Genomic DNA, 20,509 nt, shown 5'->3' on the forward strand with positions numbered 1-20,509 from the left:
GGGACGAGAAGCCCCGCGGTAGCGCTCTAAGCACGTCTCCTGTTCACCTGGGCAGAGACGGGGGGAATTGCCATGTCTCATGTTGCCGGAGTGGAGAACGTGCAGGCAGATTTTCTCAGCAGATGACAACTCGACACGGGAGAGTGAACTGTCTCCCAAAGCATGGAACCTCATTTGTGCCAGGTGGGGTGTTCCACAGTTGGATCTGATGACAATGTGGGAGAAAACAGAACATTTCTTCAGCCATCGAAGAGAACAAGACTCCATGGGGCTCAATGCTCTGGTGTGCCCCTGGCCAACGGGGATTCTGTTGTATGCCTATCCCCCCTGGGCTCTCATCAGCCAGATTCTCCTTCGTATAGAACTCATCCAGGGAGGGTGGTTCTAGTGGCTCCAGAGTGGCCATGTAGCCCATGGGTCGTGGATCTGATTCACTTGACTCTGGAGGGTCCTTTGCAGCTGGCTCATCTCCAACATCTACTTCGACAAGGTCCTATATTTTTGGATCGGGAGGATCGCTTCTTTCTTGCAGCTTGGCTTTTGAGAGGCGAAGTTTACCCTTGAGCGGTTATTCTGAACAGGGTTATTCCCACTTTCCTGCAGGCGAGACGTCTGACCAATTCTATGGCCTATGTAAGAGTCTGGAAGCTTTGAGGCATGGTGTCACCAGCGTCTTTTGTGATCCTTTAATGGTCGAGGTCCCTTTTGATTCTTGATTTTCTGTAACAGGGGCTTGCTAAGGGTTTAGCGTTCAATTCTCTTCGGGTTCAAGTTGCAGCCCTATGTACCTTGCGGGGACAGTGTGCTGGTTGTTTGCTTGGAGCACACCCGGACTTTGTTCGGTTTCTCAAAGGGGTTAAGCATTTGTGGCCTCCAGTCCGTGCGGTGTGTCCAGATTGGAGTTTAAATTTCGTACTGCATGTGCTGTGTAGCGCTCCCTTCGATCCTCTCTGCAGGGCCTCCCTGAAGGATCTGATGTTGAGGACAGTTTTTAGTGGCCATTTGTTTGGCGAGTCTGATATCAGAATGGCAGGCCCTGTCGTGTCGACCCTTTTCTTGGGATCCACAACTATAGGGTGACTTTACTCACAGTGCCTTCCTTCGTTCCTAAGGTAGTTTCAGCCTTCCATGTCACAGTGGACCTGCTGGGATTCTTTCAGTGGTCTTGAGTCGCTTCAGGACAAGGATTTTCATCTTTGGTATGTGCACCGGGTCTTATTGCATTATCTAGAGGTTACCAATGACTTCTGACGTTCCGATCATTTGTTCATTGTTTTGGTGGTGCAAAGAAAGGGGACAAGGCGTCTAAAGTGACCATTTCTCGATGGATTACAGAGAATATTACTTCGGCATACTTGGTCCGCAGCCGCCAAGTGTCTTTGGGTCTCCGAACTCATTCCACAGGGCTCAGGCTACTTCCTGGGTGGAGTGTCAGTTGCTATCACCTTAGGAGATCTGCCGGGCGGCGGTGTGGTCCTCTTTGCACACATTTACTAAGCATTACCGCTTGGACATTAAGGCCTCTGAGGCGCCCTTCGGTGCAAGTGTTCTACGTGCGGATCTTTCGGGCTCCTGCCCAGTGTAGGGTGGCTTGGGTACATCCCACTTCTCTGGACTGATCCTTGTACGTATAGGGAAAAGAATTTGGTTCTTACCTGCTAATTTTTGTTCCTATAGTACCAAGGATCAGTCCAGCGGCCCACCCCTTACTTCAGTCACTGAAAGACTGAAAAACGAGGCAAACTGTAGCCAACACATAGAGCTCTTTTTTGCAGAATAAGATTGTTGGAGCAGTTTTTTTCTAACTGTTTATTTACTCATGTTTCCGTGGGGGACAGTGGTTTTTGGTTGCTCCTTCGCCCATTAGTATTAGTTGTTTGGGTACAGGTCAATACTGAGGGACTGCAGGTGGCCCTCTCGTTATGTAGCAGTGCCCAAAGTGTTCTCTGACGCCACCTGCTGGTAGGGATGCACAACCCACTTCTCTGGACTGATCCTTGGTACTATAGGAACGAAAATTAGCAGGTAAGAACCAATTTTCTTTTATTCATTTTGTGAAAACTAATCAGTTGATACTGAGAATAGAAAATTTATACTGACAAGGCTTACTGCAGAACAAGCTCATACACGGTCATGAGAAACTTGTAGTTCTTGCATTGTCTAGACTTGTATGGCATGATTCAAAGAGAAATTATCAGGTAAGATACTCCATTCTCAAAAGGATATTAAGATGCAGGCCTGTTCTATTCCAAAGTATAGAGAATAAATATCAAAGTAACACAAGAATAAATTGAACCAAGGCACCTAAAAGTAACTTAACTAAAGATGTGAGAAACCTAGGTGGTGTTGGTGCAGAAAGTCCATGGATTTACACCTTTTTTCTGTTTTTCCCAGCAATGCGTCTTGTACAACAAACTGCCTGGCACCCTTGGCAAAGGTCATCAGTGACAACTTTGGAATCGTGGAGGGCCTCATGGTAAAATGTTTACTGCTTAGTTTACTCATGGATTACTCTTACCTGCCAGTTCACTGTAGGGCATCTTAAAGTGGACATAATTGACTGAAGCACAAAACATAGCAGCCTTTTGGCATCTGCTTCATTAGAGTACCAATTTAAAGTAATAGATTCAGATTGTTTGCCCATCCTTGCTTTATAGTTCATTTATGTCTAAAGACTGTACCATTTTTCTTGTTCTGTGCATAGTTTGGGTTGCCCCATTGTATAAGATTTAGTTCCAACTTCCTGTGGTTAGTAGGAACTAAGGAACCCAGGAGCACAGCCTGTTAGCTGACCTGGGTCAGGTAACAGACATGCATGTGGTAGATGAGATGTCATGAGGCTAAATCTGCAATGTTAATGTAGTGTGTGCATATGTTGTACTGCCCAGTGTATTTAATGTTTCGGAAGAGATATGTTTGCTACTTCATGTTTTATGTGGATTGTCTGTTAGACCACAGTGCACGCTTATACTGCCACACAGAAGACTGTGGATGGGCCCTCTGGCAAGGCCTGGCGTGATGGTCGAGGTGCTCACCAGAACATCATTCCAGCGTCTACTGGTGCTGCCAAAGCTGTGGGGAAAGTGATTCCTAAACTAAACGGGTATGTAATGGAATTTGTTTAATGACCATATTGAGACAGCAACACAATGATGTGGTCTATAGCTCATGTCCACTACCCATCGAGGAAGTTGCTTGGGTACTAATCATGAGCCTGCAACCATTAGACTAGAACATAAGTGCCCACAAGTAGAAACATATAGAAACAGAAGACTGTGTGATGGTAAATGGAACTTACTCTGAAGAGAGCGGTGTTGAGCAGAGTGCCGCAGGGGTCGGTGTTGGGACCGGTCCTGTTCAATATCTTTGTAAGCGATATTGCAGAAGGGATAGAAGGTAAGGTTTGTCTTTTTGCGGATGACACTAAGATCTGCAACAGAGTGGACACGCCGGAAGGAGTGGAGAGAATGAGACTGGATCTAAGGAAGCTGGAAGAGTGGTCGAAGATATGGCAGCTGAGATTCAATACCAAGAAGTGCAGAGTCATGCATTTGGGGTATGGAAATCCAAATGAACTGTATTCGATGGGGGGAGAAGGGCTGATGTGCACGGAGCAGGAGAGAGACCTTGGGGTGATAGTGTCTAATGATCTGAAGTCGGCGAAACAATGTGACAAGGCGATAGCTAAAGCCAGAAGAATGCTGGGTTGCATAGAGAGAGGAATATCGAGTAAGAAAAGGGAAGTGATTATCCCCTTGTACAGGTCCTTGGTGAGGCCTCACCTGGAGTACTGTGTTCAGTTCTGGAGACCATATCTCCGAAGGGACAGACAGGATGGAGGCAGTCCAGAGAAGAGCGACAAAAAAGGTGGATGGTCTTCATCGAATGACTTATGAGGAGAGATTGAAGAATCTAAATATGTACACCCTGGAGGAAAGGAGGAGCAGAGGTGATATGATAAATCTTTCAAGTATCTGAAAGTCTGTCAACAATCCAAAGACAACAAACCTTTTCCGTCGGGGGGGGGAAAAAATCAGCAGAACCAGGGGTCACGATTTGAAGCTCCAGGGAGGAAGACTCAGAACTAATGTCAGGAAGTATTTCTTCACAGAGAGGGTGGTGGATGCCTGGAATGCCCTTCCGGAGGAAGTGGTGAAGACCAGAACTGTGAAGGACTTCAAAGGGGCGTGGGATAAACACTGTGGATCCATAAAGTCTAGAGGACGTGAATGAAGAGCGGGTGGTTCGCGGGAATGACGGCTACTACCTGGAGATAATACCCTTATTGAATAAACATGCACACGATTAATGCGACTCCAACATTGCTCCAAGCTTCAACGGCAAGAGGAAATGTGGAAAGATTTGCATTCACAAAAAGTGGGAGTAGCTTGCTTGTTACGGCGGTTACTACCCCAAACCAAATAAGCCTGATACTTCACTTTCAATGCATAGCTCTCTGCTTCAACGGCAGGGGAGAAAGTCTGATAGTACGTGCATATCCAGCATAGCTCTCTGCTTCAACGGCAGGGGAGAAAGTCTGATAGTACATGCATATCCAGCATAGCTCTCTGCTTCAACGGCAGGGGAATGAAGAAAAGTGGATCTATATACAGACAACAACCAACAGGGACTGAGTCGAATAGTCTGGGTAGACAAATGGGCATGGGTGTAGCTTGCTTATTGAGGCGGTTACTACCCCTAACTAAGCTAGATAATCCCTTTCAACGAACTGCGAAGCCTTCCTCACCGCAATGTCCGCTATGGGTTTCAAACAACAAATCAACAAACCCACTCACAAAGCAGGACACACTCTCGATCTCTTCTTTACAAACGCCGGCATTTCTCAAACAACTCAACCTGAATGTCAACAAGTCCCATGGTCAGACCACTCCTTAATCTCCACCAGCTTTTCCCTACCACAACCAGATCTCAAACCTGACACAAGACCCTCCTTCCTCTACAGAAAAACATGTAACTCTGAACTCCTCAGCAAAGTTTTAGCCCCAGAACTACCGTCCATCGATGTTTCTACACCGAATTCCGCTCTTCAATCTTGGTCCAAAATAACAAAATCAGTAGCAAACACTCTTTGCCCACTGACCACCAAAAAACACTCTACAAAAGCATCCAAAAGACAACCCTGGTTTAATGATGAACTGCGAAATCTCAAACAACTACTTCGGCAGAAAGAAAGAAAATGGCGCAAAGCCCCCTCACCGGCCTCAGTCTCTGACTACAAACGTACACTCCACCAATACAAAAACAGTATACAGAAAACAAAAAGAGACTTCTATGCCCATCAGGTTCATCACCTCATCTTTGACTCAAAAGCTTTATTCGCCTTCATCTCTAATCTCACTAAACCTATCACTCCGGATATACCACAAGAACTTTCTCAGACCAAAGCAGACGAACTGGCTCTCCATTTCAGCAAAAAAATCTCTGACCTCATCAATCAATTGCCACCAACCACTAGCTCTCAAGATTTCACACACATTCTCCCTAACAAAGATATCCAACTTAACGCATTCGAACCCATCACTGTCACAGAAATACAATCGGTGTTGAAGAAAATGAAACCTTCATCACACCCCTTCGATCATCCTTCCAAAATGCTACTTCTCATTCCTGATACTATATCAAAATCACTAGCCGAAATTATAAACTGTTCACTGTCCCAGGGTATCTACCCAGATGAACTAAAAACATCTTCAATCAAACCCCTCTTAAAAAAACCGAATCTAAATCCAAGCGATCCCAATAACTTCCGCCCTATTTCCAACCTTCCATTCATAGCCAAAATAATGGAAAAATTGGTGAATACACAACTCTCCAACTACTTGGAAGATCACGGAATTCTATCTCCAAACCAATATGGCTTTCGTAAAGCTGCAAGCACAGAAACATTACTTCTTTCACTCTCAGACTTCCTCCTCGCCGGAATAGACAAAGGCAAAGCATTTTTACTAATCCTCCTCGACTTCTCAGCGGCCTTTGACACCATCAACCATCACCTCCTTCTAAAACAACTAGCTAATATCGGAGTTACAGATACTTCACTAACATGGTTCAAAACCTTCCTGGAAAACAGAGGATATAGGGTTAAAATTCATAATACAGAATCACAATATCACCCCTCCACCAGAGGGGTGCCACAAGGTTCATCCCTTTCACCCACTCTATTCAATGTATACCTGCTACCTCTTTGTCAACTATTAACAAAATTAAAACTGAAACACTTCCTCTTCGCTGACGACGTACAGATTGTGATCCCTATAAAAGAATCTATCAAGATAACAATGGAATACTGGGATAGTTGCCTATTAGAAATCAAACACCTCCTTAACAGCCTTAACCTAATCCTTAATGCGTCGAAAACGGAATATCTCCTTATAGCACCTGAAAACAACAACACACTTTCAAAGCCTCCAACCATTCTACAAACCACACATGTAAGAGATCTAGGAGCCATCTTAGACAACCGTCTTAGCCTCAAACCATTCATTAACAAAACTACCAAAGACTGCTTCCACAAATTACATATTCTGAAAAGAATAAAGCCACTTTTCCACGCGCATGACTTTAGATCAATCCTACAAGCAATAATCTTCTCCAAACTAGATTATTGCAATTCTTTACTACTAGGCCTCCCAGCTTCCTACACCAAACCTCTACAAATGGTACAGAACACTGCAGCCAGAATCCTCACAAACTCCAGGAAAATTGACCACATCTCCCCCATCCTCAAAGACCTTCATTGGTTACCGATCCACTTCAGAATTATGTACAAAACCATCATGATTATCTACAAAAACATCCATCAACACACTCAACTCGACCTACAAATCCCTTTTAAAAAACACACATCTGCCAGACCCATCAGGGAACACTACAAAGAATCACTACAGGTTCCACATGCCAAAACCTACCACCACAAATCCTACAGTTCAAGAGCTCTCTCATCTGCAGGTCCAATCCTTTGGAACTCCATCCCCCCGGACTTAAGACAAGAACCATGCGCTCTAACTTTTAGGAAAAGACTAAAAACTTGGCTTTTTAAAAAAGCATTCCCAGATCTGGATTAAATTCTCCACCCATCAGCATAAACACAAAAGTTAGTGAACTGTAACAAAAACCCACTAACTTCACACGCAGTGACAACAACATATTATTATACTTCACTACAATTCATATTTGGTCAATCTTTCCTACCCATCTATATTTTATAATTTTATACATATTTATTAATTGATACAGTTGGCTAAAATGTTAATATTCTTTAATTTCCTCCCCTTTCAGATCCTAGTTATTTTTCCTTGTTTTTTGTAACTTCCTCACATCCTAAATATTGTTACAATGTTTTTATTTGTTAAGTTTCTTATTATATTTGATGTCGAATTGGGAAATGTTTCTACCATGTTACACTCTGCAGTTATTCACATTGTTAATTGTAAACCGGGTTGATGTGATTCATATCATGAAACTCGGTATAATAAATAAATAAATAAAATACACTTAGATGCAGCTCCAACACTGCTCTTTGCATTAATGGTGGGGGTGGAAGGGAAATAGAACCAAAGGGTTACTAAGAGCCAAGAGTAACAGAGAAGTATGAGAAAAAAAAGTGCGAAGCTTGCTGGGCAGACTGGATGGGCCGTTTGGTGGTCTTCTGCCGTCATTTCTATGTTTCTTCTATTTTTTGCCAGTCCTACAGGATTGATAACTTAAAGTAACAATGACTCTTTCCCTTGGCAGGAAGCTGACTGGCATGGCATTCCGTGTACCAGTTTCAGATGTGTCTGTGGTAGACCTTACCTGTCGCCTGGCCAAACCAGCCACCTATGGACAGATCAAGGAAGCTGTAAAGAAGGCTTCAGAAGGACCAATGAAAGGAATTCTTGGATATACAGAAGATGAAGTAGGTTTTCATCTTAAATATCAATGTTCTCCTGCATAAAGTTTTGGATTTATTTGGTACTCTTACTGGAATGTCCTGCCAGCTGATGTGGAGGCTTTCATAGAAAGGCATAAATATGTTTTAGGCCACCATCCTCTAACAGAGTGGCCAGCCCAGGTTACAAAAACTAGACCAATCTTGTTTTCCATTGATAAGCTAAATTAGCCATTGCATGTGGGTGATGTCGTATGGGAGCACAGAACGGACTTGCCTTCCAAGCTTGTAGAGCTCCCATGCAGGCATTGCTCCTGAACCTTCTCACTTTTTTGGCTGAGCTAAAACAGACATGTACATACTTCGTGGGTTTTTTATTTGGGGGGGGGGGGGGGAGAGGAGGTGTGTTGTGGCCTCTTCCTTGACAGAAGGCTTGGATAGCCTGCACAGTGGCAGCTGCTACTGTGCTTTAAAACAAAAACAAACTTGCTGAGTAGATTGGATGGACCTTTTCAGTCTTTATCTGCTGTCAATCATTGTTCTCTTGCCTTGGCAGCCCCTCAACAGCACTCTTATGCTTAAAAAAGGGGGTGAGGGGAAGAACGTGACTGCAGGTAGGAGACTATTCTCCCAGGACAAGCAGGATGGCAGCCCTCACAAATGGGTAACATTAGATGGAGCCCTGTCACAGAACACCTTTGTCAGTTTCTAGAACTTTGACTGGCACACTGAGCATGCCACCAGCCACATGGGGTCCCCCCCTTCAGTCTCTGTGTTTGGGATTTTTTTTCTGCAGAACTATGGCCTCGCGGTTAGTGGAGCTCTGAACTTTTTCCTCATGGAACAATTCAGTTTTTCTTCAAGTTTTTCCCCTCTCCGGGGTCCCCCATCGTGAACAGATTCCTCCAGCACTCAATAAGTCTTTCCCTTCTTTTGCGGTCTGTTCCCAAGCGCCTATCTCCCAGTGGCCAACCGACCACACGCCACCCCTTTTTATCATGGCGACTGGTTTTCGGAAGTGCCCTGAGTGTCCGGACTGGTTTTCGGAAGTGTCCTGAGTGTCCGGACTATGTCCATAATGGGCCCACATGATGTCTGCATCTTGTCTCTGGCCGTCCAATGACATCCGTTGGTGTCCTAGCTGTGCTCAGATGACCCCCCAAAGGCTGGCACACCTACCTGGATAAGATAGAGCACTTGTTTTGGTTCCAAGCAATCTGGTCCATCAACTCTGGTACCAGGTATGTCGAGTCATGGGAATCTAACTCGGGGCCTTCAAAGCCCTGCCAAGAAGAACAGGGAGCGGGAGATTGCCCCTCATTGGCATCGGGTAAGACTGCTGCATCTTCCTCAGTGCCAGGGAAGGACTGGGCTGAGCACCATGGGAAAAATTGACCGCAGGCACAGACAGCGGAGCAGCATCTGCTTCGGCCGAACCCTCAGAGGAGGCCCCATCCTCCTCTGGACACAGAAGCCCAGGGCATTCCCCACTGTTGTGTGCCAAGCACAGAGCTTCCGCGGATCCCTGTGGATGCTCAGTGAAACACAGCCTTCCTCCTCCTCAGGATCAGTCTTGTCCACATCCTCATTCAGAGAGAGGAGCGGACCCCGGACCCATTGCCCGACCAGAGCGATGATACGGATGATCCCGTACCCTGCCTGCAGAGGGAGGATGACCCTAGTGTGGTATGTCTCTTTAAACGAGACGAGCTGCAACCCCTTATTCCCCAGGTTCTGGGGCTTAGTTTCCCAGGAGGAATCTGAGTTAATCCAGTCCTCGATGGCATACAGGCCCCTACGTCATCCTTCCCACCTCCTAAGAAAGTACGCAAACTGGTGACCCGGGAGTGGGAAGCTCCAGATGCAGGGCTAAAAGTGGGCAGAGCTATGGCGAAGCTGTACCCTCTGACGACGGATGTTAGACCTTCTGAAGATTCCAAAGGTAGATGCCATGGTCTCTGCGGTCACAAAGAAGACCACTATCCTGGTGGCGGGGGCAACCACCTTGAAGGACGTGCGGGACTGCAAATTGGAGATCCAGTTGAAGCGGGCGTTTGAGGTGACTGCCTTGAATCTTCAGGCAGTGGTATGCGCTAGCCTTATGCAGAGGGCGTGCCTGTGCTGGGTCCAGGAATCTGGTTCTGGGGCCGGCAGCAGTGGAGCGCTACATCCCGCACGCTTGGAGGCAGGCGTCTCATATGTTGAAGACGCACTGTATGATCTGGTGCAGACTTCGGTAAAGTATGGTGGTGGCGCGGCGCCTCCTCTGGCTGAGGAATTGGTCGGCGGATTTGTCCTCTAACAGCTTTGCAATCTGCCCTTTAAGGGCAAACTCCTGTTCGGGGAGGAGCTGGATCAGCTGGTGAAGCTGCTAGGTGAATCCAAGGGCCATAAGTTACCCAAGGATAGGAGGTCCTCGAAGACTTTTCCATCACACTCTCGCTTTAGGGATTCTCGCCAGTATAGAGTCAGCAGATATTCCACTCCAACTGCTTCTAAACCAAATTCTGGATGCCAGCAGCCCTCTTGCAAAGGTCGCCGCTCCAGTAGGGACATGGACATCTTGGCACTCGAAACAGTAAAACCTCCCAATGAAGCCATGAGCACCCATTCTGTCGTCTAAGCTGTCTGCGGCAGATTATCCAACTTTTACACAGAATGGGCAAGGATTACCTCAGACCAATGGGTTCTAGAGGTAATCGGAGATGGGTACACGCTGGAGTTCTCGTTAGCTTCGGAAAGCTTTTGTGGAATCCTGGGTGGCCTCACGCAAGAAGCAATCCAGGAAACCCTACGACTTCTCGATCTCAGAGCTATTGTCCCTGTTCCGGAGGCACAGCAGGGACGAGGTCAGTACTCAGTTTACTTTATGGTCCCCAAAAAGGAGGGCACGTTTTGTCCCATCTTAGACTTGCAGAAGGTAAACTCTTGTCTCCGTGTTCCTCGTTTTTCGTATGGAGACACTGTGGACAGTAATGGCTGCAGTTCGCAAGGGGGAGTTCCTGGCGTCCCTGGACCTCACGGAGGCGTATCTTCATATACCAATCCGGCTGAGTCACCAGAGATTTCTGCACTTCAAGGTCTTGGGTCAACACTTCCAATTTCAAGCCCTGCTGTTTTGGTCTTGCAACAGCTCCTTGCACGTTCACCAAGGTGTGGTGGTGGTGGTGGTAGCGGCCTTCCTTCAAAAGGAGGGGATTTTAGTCCATCCTTATCTGGACAACTGGCTGATTCGCACAAATTCACGGGAGGACTGCGAGAGATCGGTGCACAGGGTGTCCTAATCACTTTGCGGTCGCTCGGGTGGGCCATCAGTGTGCAGAAGTCACTTGGAACCCACCCAAGAGCTGATTTACCTGGAAGCGAGATTATATACCTGCCGCAGAAAGGTTTTTCTGGCAGCGGACCGAGTGAAGTTACAAGACCAGATTCACGCCCTTCTTCGGGATAATTCCATGGCGTCCACTTTGGATTTGGTTCCATGGGCGTTCAGGCACTTGCATCCGTTACAGCATGCACTTTTTTGTCACGGAGTCCGGTCTCAGAACTATGCCACTCCTTCCAGAGACAGTCTGTCATGGTGGCTTTCGCGTGACAATCTGGAACAAGGGGTGGTCTTGGATCCCCCAAATTGGATGAACATTTCCACAGATGCCAGTCTTTCCGACTGGGGAGCAGTGTATGGGCAGAGGTCTGCCCAAGGTCTCTGGTCGAAGACGGAAGGCTCGTGGTCTATCAGTCGCCTAGAGACCAGAGCAGCATGCCTGGCTCTGCAAGCATTCCTCCCATGGATCCAGGGCAGAAATGATACAAGTGTTCTCAGACAATGCGACTGTGGTGTACATCAACAGACAAGGCGGCACAAGAAGCCCTGCGGTGGTGCTGGAGGCGTGGCTTTGTTCGCCTGGGCAGAGCATCATCTCGAGGGAATTGCCGCTTCTCATGTCATGGGGGTGGAGAACGTGCAGGCGGATTTTCTCAGCAGACAGCAACTCTATCCAGGAGAGTGGGAGCTGACTCCCGAAGCGTGGAACCGAATTTGCACCAAATGGGGCGTACCACAGTTGGATCTGATGGCAAGGCAGGCAAATGCGAAGACTAACACTTCTTCAGATGTCGACAAGAACTGTGGGGCTAGATGCTCTCGTGTGTCCCTGGCCCATGGGAATTCTCCTGTATGCCTTTCCTCCCTGGCCTCTCATCGGTCACCTGCTCCGGCACATAGAACTCCATCCAGGAAAGGTGGTTCTGGTGGTGCTGGAGTGGCTGCGTCGCCTGTGGTTCACTGATCTGGTTCGATTGGCACTAGAGGGCCCATTACAGCTAGTTCATCTGCCGCAGCTCCTTCGGCAGGGACCCATATTTTCAGATCGGGAGGATCACTTCTCTCTCGCAGCCTGGCTTTTGAGAGGTGACTTTTACAGTTGAAAGGTTGTTATTCCGAACCGGTCATTTCCACTCTGCAGGCCAGGTGACCAGCCACCTCTATGGCCTATGTCAGAGTCTGGAAGCTGAGACATGGTGTCACAAACGTTCCTGCGATCCTTTACAGGTCGATGTTTCTCGAGTGCCGGACTTTCTGCAGCAGGGGCTCGCTAAGGGGTTAGCATTCAATTCTCTTCAGGTCAGGTTGCAGCACTAGGTGCATTGTGGGGAAAGTTTAATGGCTTTTTGCTTGCAATGCATCTGGATATAGCTCGGTTTCTCAAGGGGATCAAACATTTGCAGCCTCCTGTACATTCGGTCTGTCTGGCTTGGAGTTTGAATCTCGTGCTGCATGACCTCTGGTGCTCCTTTCGAGCCACTCAGCAGGCTTTCACTGAAAGATCTGACTTTGAAGACTGTTTTTAGTGGCCATTTGCTCGGCTCGTCGGATATGGGAGTTACAGGCTCTGTCGCGCCGGGACCAGTTTCTTCGGATTTCCGCTGATGGGAGTGTCCTTGTGACTGGTACTGTCCTTCCTCCCTAAGGTAGTTTCGGCCTTTCACATAAATCAGATGGTGGAACTACCGGGATTCCCACAGTGGTCTCGCAGCATCTCCAGACAGACCTTCATCTTTTGGACGTGCGGCGTGTCTTATTGCGCTATTTGGAAGTTACCAATGACTTCAGACACTCCGATTATTTGGAGTGTCTGAAGTCATTGGTAAAGAAGGCCCAAAGAAGGGTTGGAAAGTCTGGAAGTGTTGGTAAAGGGTTGGAAGTGTCTGAAGTCATTGGTAAAGGGGCCCAAAGAAGGGGGAAAAGGCATCTAAGGTGACGATATCGCGTTGGATGAAAGATGCCATTGGTTCAGCATACCTTGTCAGAGGACGCCAGGCTCCTTTGGGTCTCAGAGCTCATTCCACCAGGGCCCAAGCTACTTCCTGGGCAGTGTCAGCTACTATCACCTCAGGAAATCTGCAGAGCGGCGGTGTGGTGCTCTTTGCACACTTTCACTAAGCATTATCGCCTGGACATTAAGGCTTCTGATGCTCTGTCCTTTGAGAGTGTCCTCTGTGTGGGTCTTTCGGGTTCCCGCCCAGTGTAGGGTGGCTTGGGTACATCCCGCTTGTCTGGACTGATCTGGGTATGTTAAGGAAACGAAAATAGGTTCTTACCTGCTAATTTTCGTTCCTGTAATACCACAGATCAGTCCAGAGGCCCACCCCTTATCTCAGATACCAAAAGACTGTTTTAGCTAGACTTTGGCTATGTTTTTCTTGGAGCTCCTGTTTTTGCAGACATGTTTGAAGCAGTTATTTCAGTTTGTTTTACTTGGGGCGAAGTGGTATACAGGGGTTTTCCGACATTTCGCCCGTTCATGTTTCTGTGGGCTTGGGTACAGGTCAGTACTGAGGGTCTGCAGGTGGCACTCTTGTATATATGGCAGTACCCAGTTTTGTCCTCTGCCTCCACCTGCTGGTAGGGATACACAACGCACTTCTCTGGACTGATCTGTGGTATTACAGGAACAAAAATTAGCAGGTAAGAACCAATTTTCATTTCTCCAGATCCCTCCCTTCACGAGGCGGCTGCAGGCTTTTTGCAATAAGTTTTTGGCTATTTTTCAGGGCAGTTTAGTTAAAAATTAACAAAGCTAATTAAGAAAAATAAAACACTTTGCACCATGGCACTGCTCTACAGGCGAGCGACTTCCTCCCCTTAGGTAGGAGCTTTTTGTGGGGCTCTGGTGGTGAGTATCTTCAGAGTATTTTGATTTTCTCTTTACCTTATGCCATTCATACGGCTCTGATTTCTTCCCGGCTCAATAGGTCAGGGGTATGTGCTATCTGTGCCGACGGTGGGGAGGGTTCTTCTGTGGCTCCTTCTCCCACTAAACAGCGTAGAGTATTGTTCTTTTGGACCGGCTGCAACGTTTTATTACCTCACCCGGCCGGCACGGTAACGGTGGCCATTTTGGATTTTGCTGCGGCAGCTCTCGCGTCACCAGTGGGGGAGGGTCCTCCATCTGTCTCAGTCCGTTTTTGTTACTTCATGATGCCTGTATGGCCAGACAGAAAGCGTCTTGCGGGACTACACAGCCACAGATTCCACCAGTCCAGCCCACTGAGGGTCCTTCGGGGGGGTCCCAGGAGGTCTCCTGTGCCCAGTAATAGGGTTCCCTCAGCACAGGGCTTGATTTTTCGCCCGCAGGGTGATGCAGCTGGGGCGGTTGATCCGGAGGACGCTATCATAGCTCCTGGTGGTACTGGTTCGGGGTCTGGCCAAGTTCCCCTGGTGGCGCTGGTTATTCCGGCTACCGATGATGCGGGTCAAGGGGATGACCCGGTCTCTTATTCATGAGGCAGAGGATCCTAAGGTGGTCCAACTTTTTACAAGGGAAGAGCTGGAGGTTTTGCTTCCCTTGGCTTAGCAGGTTCTCAGGGTTAAAATGCCTCAGGAGACCCAGGATGTGGACGGCGAGGACCCGGTACCAGATGCCATCCGAGATCCTCCAACTTCTTTCCCTTACCACAAGTCGGTTAGGAAGTTAGTAGAAGAGGAATGGGGGACTCCTGATTCTGGTTTAAAGGTTGGCAGAGCCATAGAGAAACTTTACCCTCTACCAGAACAGGATTTAGAATTTTTTTCTCTTCCGAAAGTAGATGCTGCGGTGTCTGCTGTGATTAAGCGCACCATGATTCCGGTTATTGGTTCGGTCGCTTTAAAAGATGTACAAGATGGAGTTACACCTTAGAAGGACTTTTGAGGTGGCGTCTCTGGGTTTGCATGCAGTGCTTTGTTCAAGCTTCTTGCAGTGTGCTGGTCTCCGGTGGGTACAGCAGTTTCAAGGTAATTTGTCTCAGTTTATTTCCTCACTGTTTTGATATTTCTGACTACTTGCACTGCATTTGAGTCTGGCGTTTAGTGGCTTCCAGTCCAGTTTTGTCTATGGCCTGCATTTGTGACTGAGATGAGGTAGTCAGTTAGTTGGGAAAATGTATGCTACCTGTCAGGGTGAAGGTCTTTCTGATTTTGGTAGAGGCTGGGGCTCCTTGGTGCTTAAGCCTGCTGGATTTTGAAATGCCTACAGGTGGTGGAGACTTGATTTGCTGTGTCAAGGACCCGCCCTACCCTCCAGCCCTCATTGCGTTCTAACTTGTAGCCCCTGCAGAACTCTTTGCCCACCCCTGTTAATCTGTTTCCATCTGCTGGTTGGTGTGTATAACCATACATCTGGACTGGTCTGGCTGGACTTAAGGAACATAGATTTATCAGGTAAGAAGAAATTTCTCTTCCCTGCATCTCCACTAAAAGGCTGCTCTATGCAGCTACCAGTCTCTGAAGAAGTTTCCTCATCTTACTCCTTACTGCACTGCCTTTTAGTGCTTATGAGCCCTTCTAGGATTTTCGATTGAAAAGTTCACCCATTTGTTTGGTTTTTTTTGTCTCATGTCCACTCTCTCCCTTTAGGGTATACATATTTGGGGCCTCATTTCACCAGACTTATGGTTAAGACTGTCAGTAGATGTTCTTGGAAGGATTAATACTGTAAGTTGATGTGACGTTGAACATGCAGCAGCTCTGATCTGTAAAATGTGCTCTGTCCTGGTGTAGGTCGTGTCCTCTGACTTCATTGGAGACAATCATTCTTCCATCTTTGATGCTGGTGCTGGCATTTCCCTGAATGACAACTTTGTAAAACTGATCTCCTGGTAAGGAAGGACTCTGCACTTGGGTTCAGCATATCTTGGTCGTTGGTTTGCAGTTTAGACTCACAAGTTGTGAGCTACATTCAGGTTGTTAGGCCATTGTAGTCATGGGGTTGTCTACCAGCCTCGGTATTACCGTTCTTTTATTTCTGTAGAAGAGAGAGAACCACTCTTAGAACTATATACACACATGTGTATGTATATATATTTCTTTTTTATGCATTCAAGTGGACTAACATGGCAGCCACACTTTCTCTGCTAGTCTTTAATAAAGCTCAGAGCAGGATGCTGCCTGAGTGAAGGTGAGGCTCAGGGAAGTCTGTACTCTTCAGGCCACTGCTTGAGGCTGAGCCTTTTCTTGAGTCTTATGGGTTTCACTTGTGTTCCACTCTTTCCCTTAGGTATGACAACGAGTACGGCTACAGCAACCGTGTGGCAGATCTATTGCTGCACATGTTCAGCAAGGAAGATTGAACGAAGAACTACTGCTGCTGCTCACCTTCAGCACATCATTTGTAGGATGATCCTTGTGGCCAGTTTCTTCCTGACAAGAGCCTTACACATAGCCTTTGTCCCCCTGCATTTGTCTGTCTGTGTGTATTCCACAACTATTTAAGTACAGCCATAAAACTGAAGCAAAGAATCATGCAGGCTTTAACTCCCAGTGTAAAAGATGTGGGGGTGTAGTGTTTGTGTTTAAATAAATAGTGGAAATACTAGTAGTATTTGCTTTTTCATTATAGCAAAATATTTCTAAATATATAAATGTATTAATAGCATTTATCAATTGCCTTACTGTTGAACACTCAAAGTGATGTCTATCACCAATCCACATGACGTCTGCATCTTCTACTTAGGGCATCGCATGATGTCTGGGGTTGCCGCTTATGTGACCAAATGACCCCCGAAGGGATGTCTGCTTTGCTTTGGCTTGACAATACGGAGCACCTCTTCAAGTCGAAGCCCGACCTATTGACTTCTGCATCTAAGGACCCCTGAGCTGCACCAATGGACAAATCAGTGGGACAGTCTCTCCAGTGCCCCTATCCACCAGCGACCTCGATGCAACTATCTGCTGTCCATCTCCTCCAGATTGAGAGATGTTCAAGATCGGAAACTAGAGGTTCACCTCAGAAGGATTTTTGAGGTGTCTGCCCTGAGCTTATGAGCAGCCATTTGTACTAGTTTCATGCAGCGGGCTTGTCTGTGCTGGGTACAGCAGCTAGAGGACACAACAATCAGGCCAGAACATCAGTGGGTTCATGGTTCTGGGTCAGCATTTTCAGTTTAAAGCTCTCCCATTTCGGCTGGTGACTGTGCCATGCACTTTTACCAAGGTTGTGGTGGCAGTGGCAGATTTGTCTAGAAGGAGTTCTGGCACACCCCTATCTAGACTGTCGTCAATCTGTTCTGGGACTATTTGCAGGTCCTGGGCTCTATGGCTTTGACCTTGGCGTTAGTGCTGAGGGTGTTTGCACATATGGGGCCTCTGCAGTGGACTTTTCTTTCTCCCAGGATGGTAGTCCTCACATGTGGGTGACGTCACGGGATGGAGCCCTATCACGGAAAACTTTTCTGTCAGTTTCTAGAACTTTTGACTGGCACACTGAGCATACCCAGCATGCCATAATCCCTGTAGCACAGGGGTCTCCCTTCAGTCTTTTTTTTCCATGCTGCAGTTTGCCTCGTGGTTAGGAGCTCTGTATGAACTCTCTCACAAAACATTCCTCACGGAAAAACTTGAAGATTACTTCATTAAAAAGTTCCCTCATAGGTGTCTCCCATCTCGATATTCCTTTTTCATTGCTCTGTGAGTAAAGATTCACTGTCCCTACTCCTACCTTTTTTTTTCAGTATCTGCAGGCCATCGCCTGTTTTTGGGCCTCTACCTCTATCATCATAGCAACAGGTTTCAGAAAATGTCCAGTGTGCCCCCATACCATGTCTATTACCGACCCACAAGATGTCTGTGTGCTGTGTCTCTGCTCATCATAAGACGTTTCTCACTGCCCAAGTTGTGCCCAGATGACTGAAGGGTAGGCAGGCTTGCCTTGACAAGATGGAAATCCTGTTTAAAATAGAGTTGACTCAATCGACGTCCACCCAATCATCACCGGCAGGAGCATGGAAGAAATTAATCACCAAACCTCGCCGGGAGCACCAGGGCAGCTGTGACCATTTGTCACAGACTCAGTCTAAGGCATCCATATAGTCTTCCTCTGTGCCGGCGAAAGACCGGACTAAGCACTGAGGGAAGCACCGACAAGTCTATTCCCAGTGCTGGCACTGACACTGCATCAGCCTCTGTGGCTATCAAGCCGATTGAGAAGAGGACACGAGTAGAGGAGCCTTTAACACTTTCTCCACCTGAGAAACCAAAGTGATCCCCCACCGATATCTGGGCCAGGTACTGAGCCCCCCCACTTCCCTGTGGAGGTGCCAGTAGCACCTAGCCTGCCTACCTCCTGTAGCTGTGCTATTTAAACCAGCTTTCAGGGAGGAACTGGACGGCTTCATCTGCCAGGCAGTGCTTGATGCTTTCTAGGGATGTGAATCGTTTTCCATATCGTCTTAACGATAGAAATCGTGTGCCAGGGCAAGAAAATCGTCTTAGGCACGATTTTTTAGTTAAAAAATCGTTAAAAATCGTTTTTTTCCGATTAGTGCGCACTAACGGGAGTTAGTGCGCACTAACGGGAGTTAGTGCGCACTAACTGGGAGTTAGTGCGCACTAACTGGGAGTTAGTGCGCACTAACTGGGAGTTAGTGCGCACTAACTGGGAGTTAGTGCGCACTAACTGGGAGTTAGTGCGCACTAACTGGGAGTTAGTGCGCACTAACTGGGAGTTAGTGCGCACTAACTGGGAGTTAGTGCGCACTAACTGGGAGTTAGTGCGCACTAACTGGGAGTTAGTGCGCACTAACTGGGAGTTAGTGCGCACTAACTGAAAATGATACAATTTGACACTTTTCAGGTCAGTTAAGGTCAGTTTAGGAATGAATATGTATTCCTATTGGCTGCCCTCTTATTTATTCATGTTACCAAGTTTCCTACTGACAGTATATGGGGGATGGGAAATGGAAACAGTTGGTAGCTTGACAAAACAAGTAATGTGATCAGTCAATGTGACTAGAACTTGTGCCCTAACCCTGATACCAGGGGTATTGTGATCTTCCTGCACACAGTGCCCTATCCCTATTAATACCAGGAGTGTTGTGATCTTCCTGCACACAGTGCCCTATCCCTAATACCGGGGGTGTTGTGATCTTCCTGCACACAGTGCCCTATCCCTGATACCGGGGGTGTTGTGATCTTCCTGCACACAGTGCCCTATTCCTGAGACCGGGGGTGTTGTGATCTTCTTGCACACATCCCGATATCAGAGATAGGGCACTGCATGCAGGAAGATCACAACACTCCTGGTATTAATAGGGATAGGGCACTGCATGCAGGAAGATCACAACACCCCTGGTATCAGGGATAGGGCACTGTGTGCAGGAAGATCACAGTACCCCGGAGGAGTGAGGGTCAGGCAGCTCCCCCCTGTCTGCTGAAGCCAGCCTCTCACTAGTAATGCAGGGAGGGAGCTGTCTCAGACTTCACCATCCTCCCCCCCCCCCCCCCCTCACCCACACACCATTCACTAGCTGGGACATGGGGGAAGTCAGGAGTGAGGGACAGGCAGCTCCCCCCTGTCTGCGAAGCCAGCCTCTCACTAGTAATGCAGGGAGGGAGCTGTCTCAGACTTCACCATCCTCCCCCCCCCCCCCCTCACCCACACACCATTCACTAGCTGGGACATGGAGGAAGTCAGGAGTGAGGGTCAGGCAGCTCCCCCCTGTCTGTGAAGCCAGCCTCTCACTAGTAATGCAGGGAGGGAGCTGTCTCAGACTTCACCATCCTCCCCCCCCCCCCCCCCTCACCCACACACCATTCACTAGCTGGGACATGGGGGAAGTCAGGAGTGAGGGTCAGGCAGCTCCCCCCTGTCTGTGAAGCCAGCCTCTCACTAGTAATGCAGGGAGGGAGCTGTCTCAGACTTCACCATCCTCCCCCCCCCCCCTCACCCACACACCATTCACTAGCTGGGACATGGGGGAAGTCAGGAGTGAGGGTCAGGCAGCTCCCCCCTGTCTGTGAAGCCAGCCTCTCACTAGTAATGCAGGGAGGGAGCTGTCTCAGACTTCACCATCCTCCCCCCCCCCCCCCCACCCACACACCATTCACTAGCTGGGACATGGGGGAAGTCAGGAGTGAGGGTCAGGCAGCTCCCCCCTGTCTGTGAAGCCAGCCTCTCACTAGTAATGCAGGGAGGGAGCTGTCTCAGACTGGTATCAGGGATAGGGCACTGTAAGAGATGACTGTAGTAGATTGAATAAAGATCTGATGTTTCTGCTCTCCTCACACCAAACAAAAACAACACACAAGCAGAGAAGCCCTTCTTACAAAGCTGAGCTAGTGAGTTAAGTAGGAGGAAAAGT

At 47.8% G+C, this 20,509-nt stretch overlaps 1 protein-coding gene across 1 annotated transcript in view; it reads left to right on the forward strand.

The window, feature by feature from the left end:
- The window catches only part of GAPDHS (glyceraldehyde-3-phosphate dehydrogenase, spermatogenic), a 57,988-nt gene extending 41,239 nt beyond the window's left edge, over window positions 1-16,749 (forward strand). Inside the window, exons 7-11 of the mRNA XM_029576714.1 lie at window positions 2,395-2,476; window positions 2,952-3,103; window positions 7,756-7,918; window positions 15,933-16,030; window positions 16,429-16,749. Coding sequence (XP_029432574.1) covers window positions 2,395-2,476; window positions 2,952-3,103; window positions 7,756-7,918; window positions 15,933-16,030; window positions 16,429-16,501 — 568 coding nt within the window. The 3' untranslated portion in view covers window positions 16,502-16,749. The remainder of the gene's footprint in view (window positions 1-2,394; window positions 2,477-2,951; window positions 3,104-7,755; window positions 7,919-15,932; window positions 16,031-16,428) is intronic.
- Window positions 16,750-20,509: the final 3,760 nt, after the last annotated feature.

Source organism: Rhinatrema bivittatum, chromosome 14 (assembly GCF_901001135.1).
Source record: "Rhinatrema bivittatum chromosome 14, aRhiBiv1.1, whole genome shotgun sequence".
Taxonomy (NCBI): domain Eukaryota; kingdom Metazoa; phylum Chordata; class Amphibia; order Gymnophiona; family Rhinatrematidae; genus Rhinatrema; species Rhinatrema bivittatum.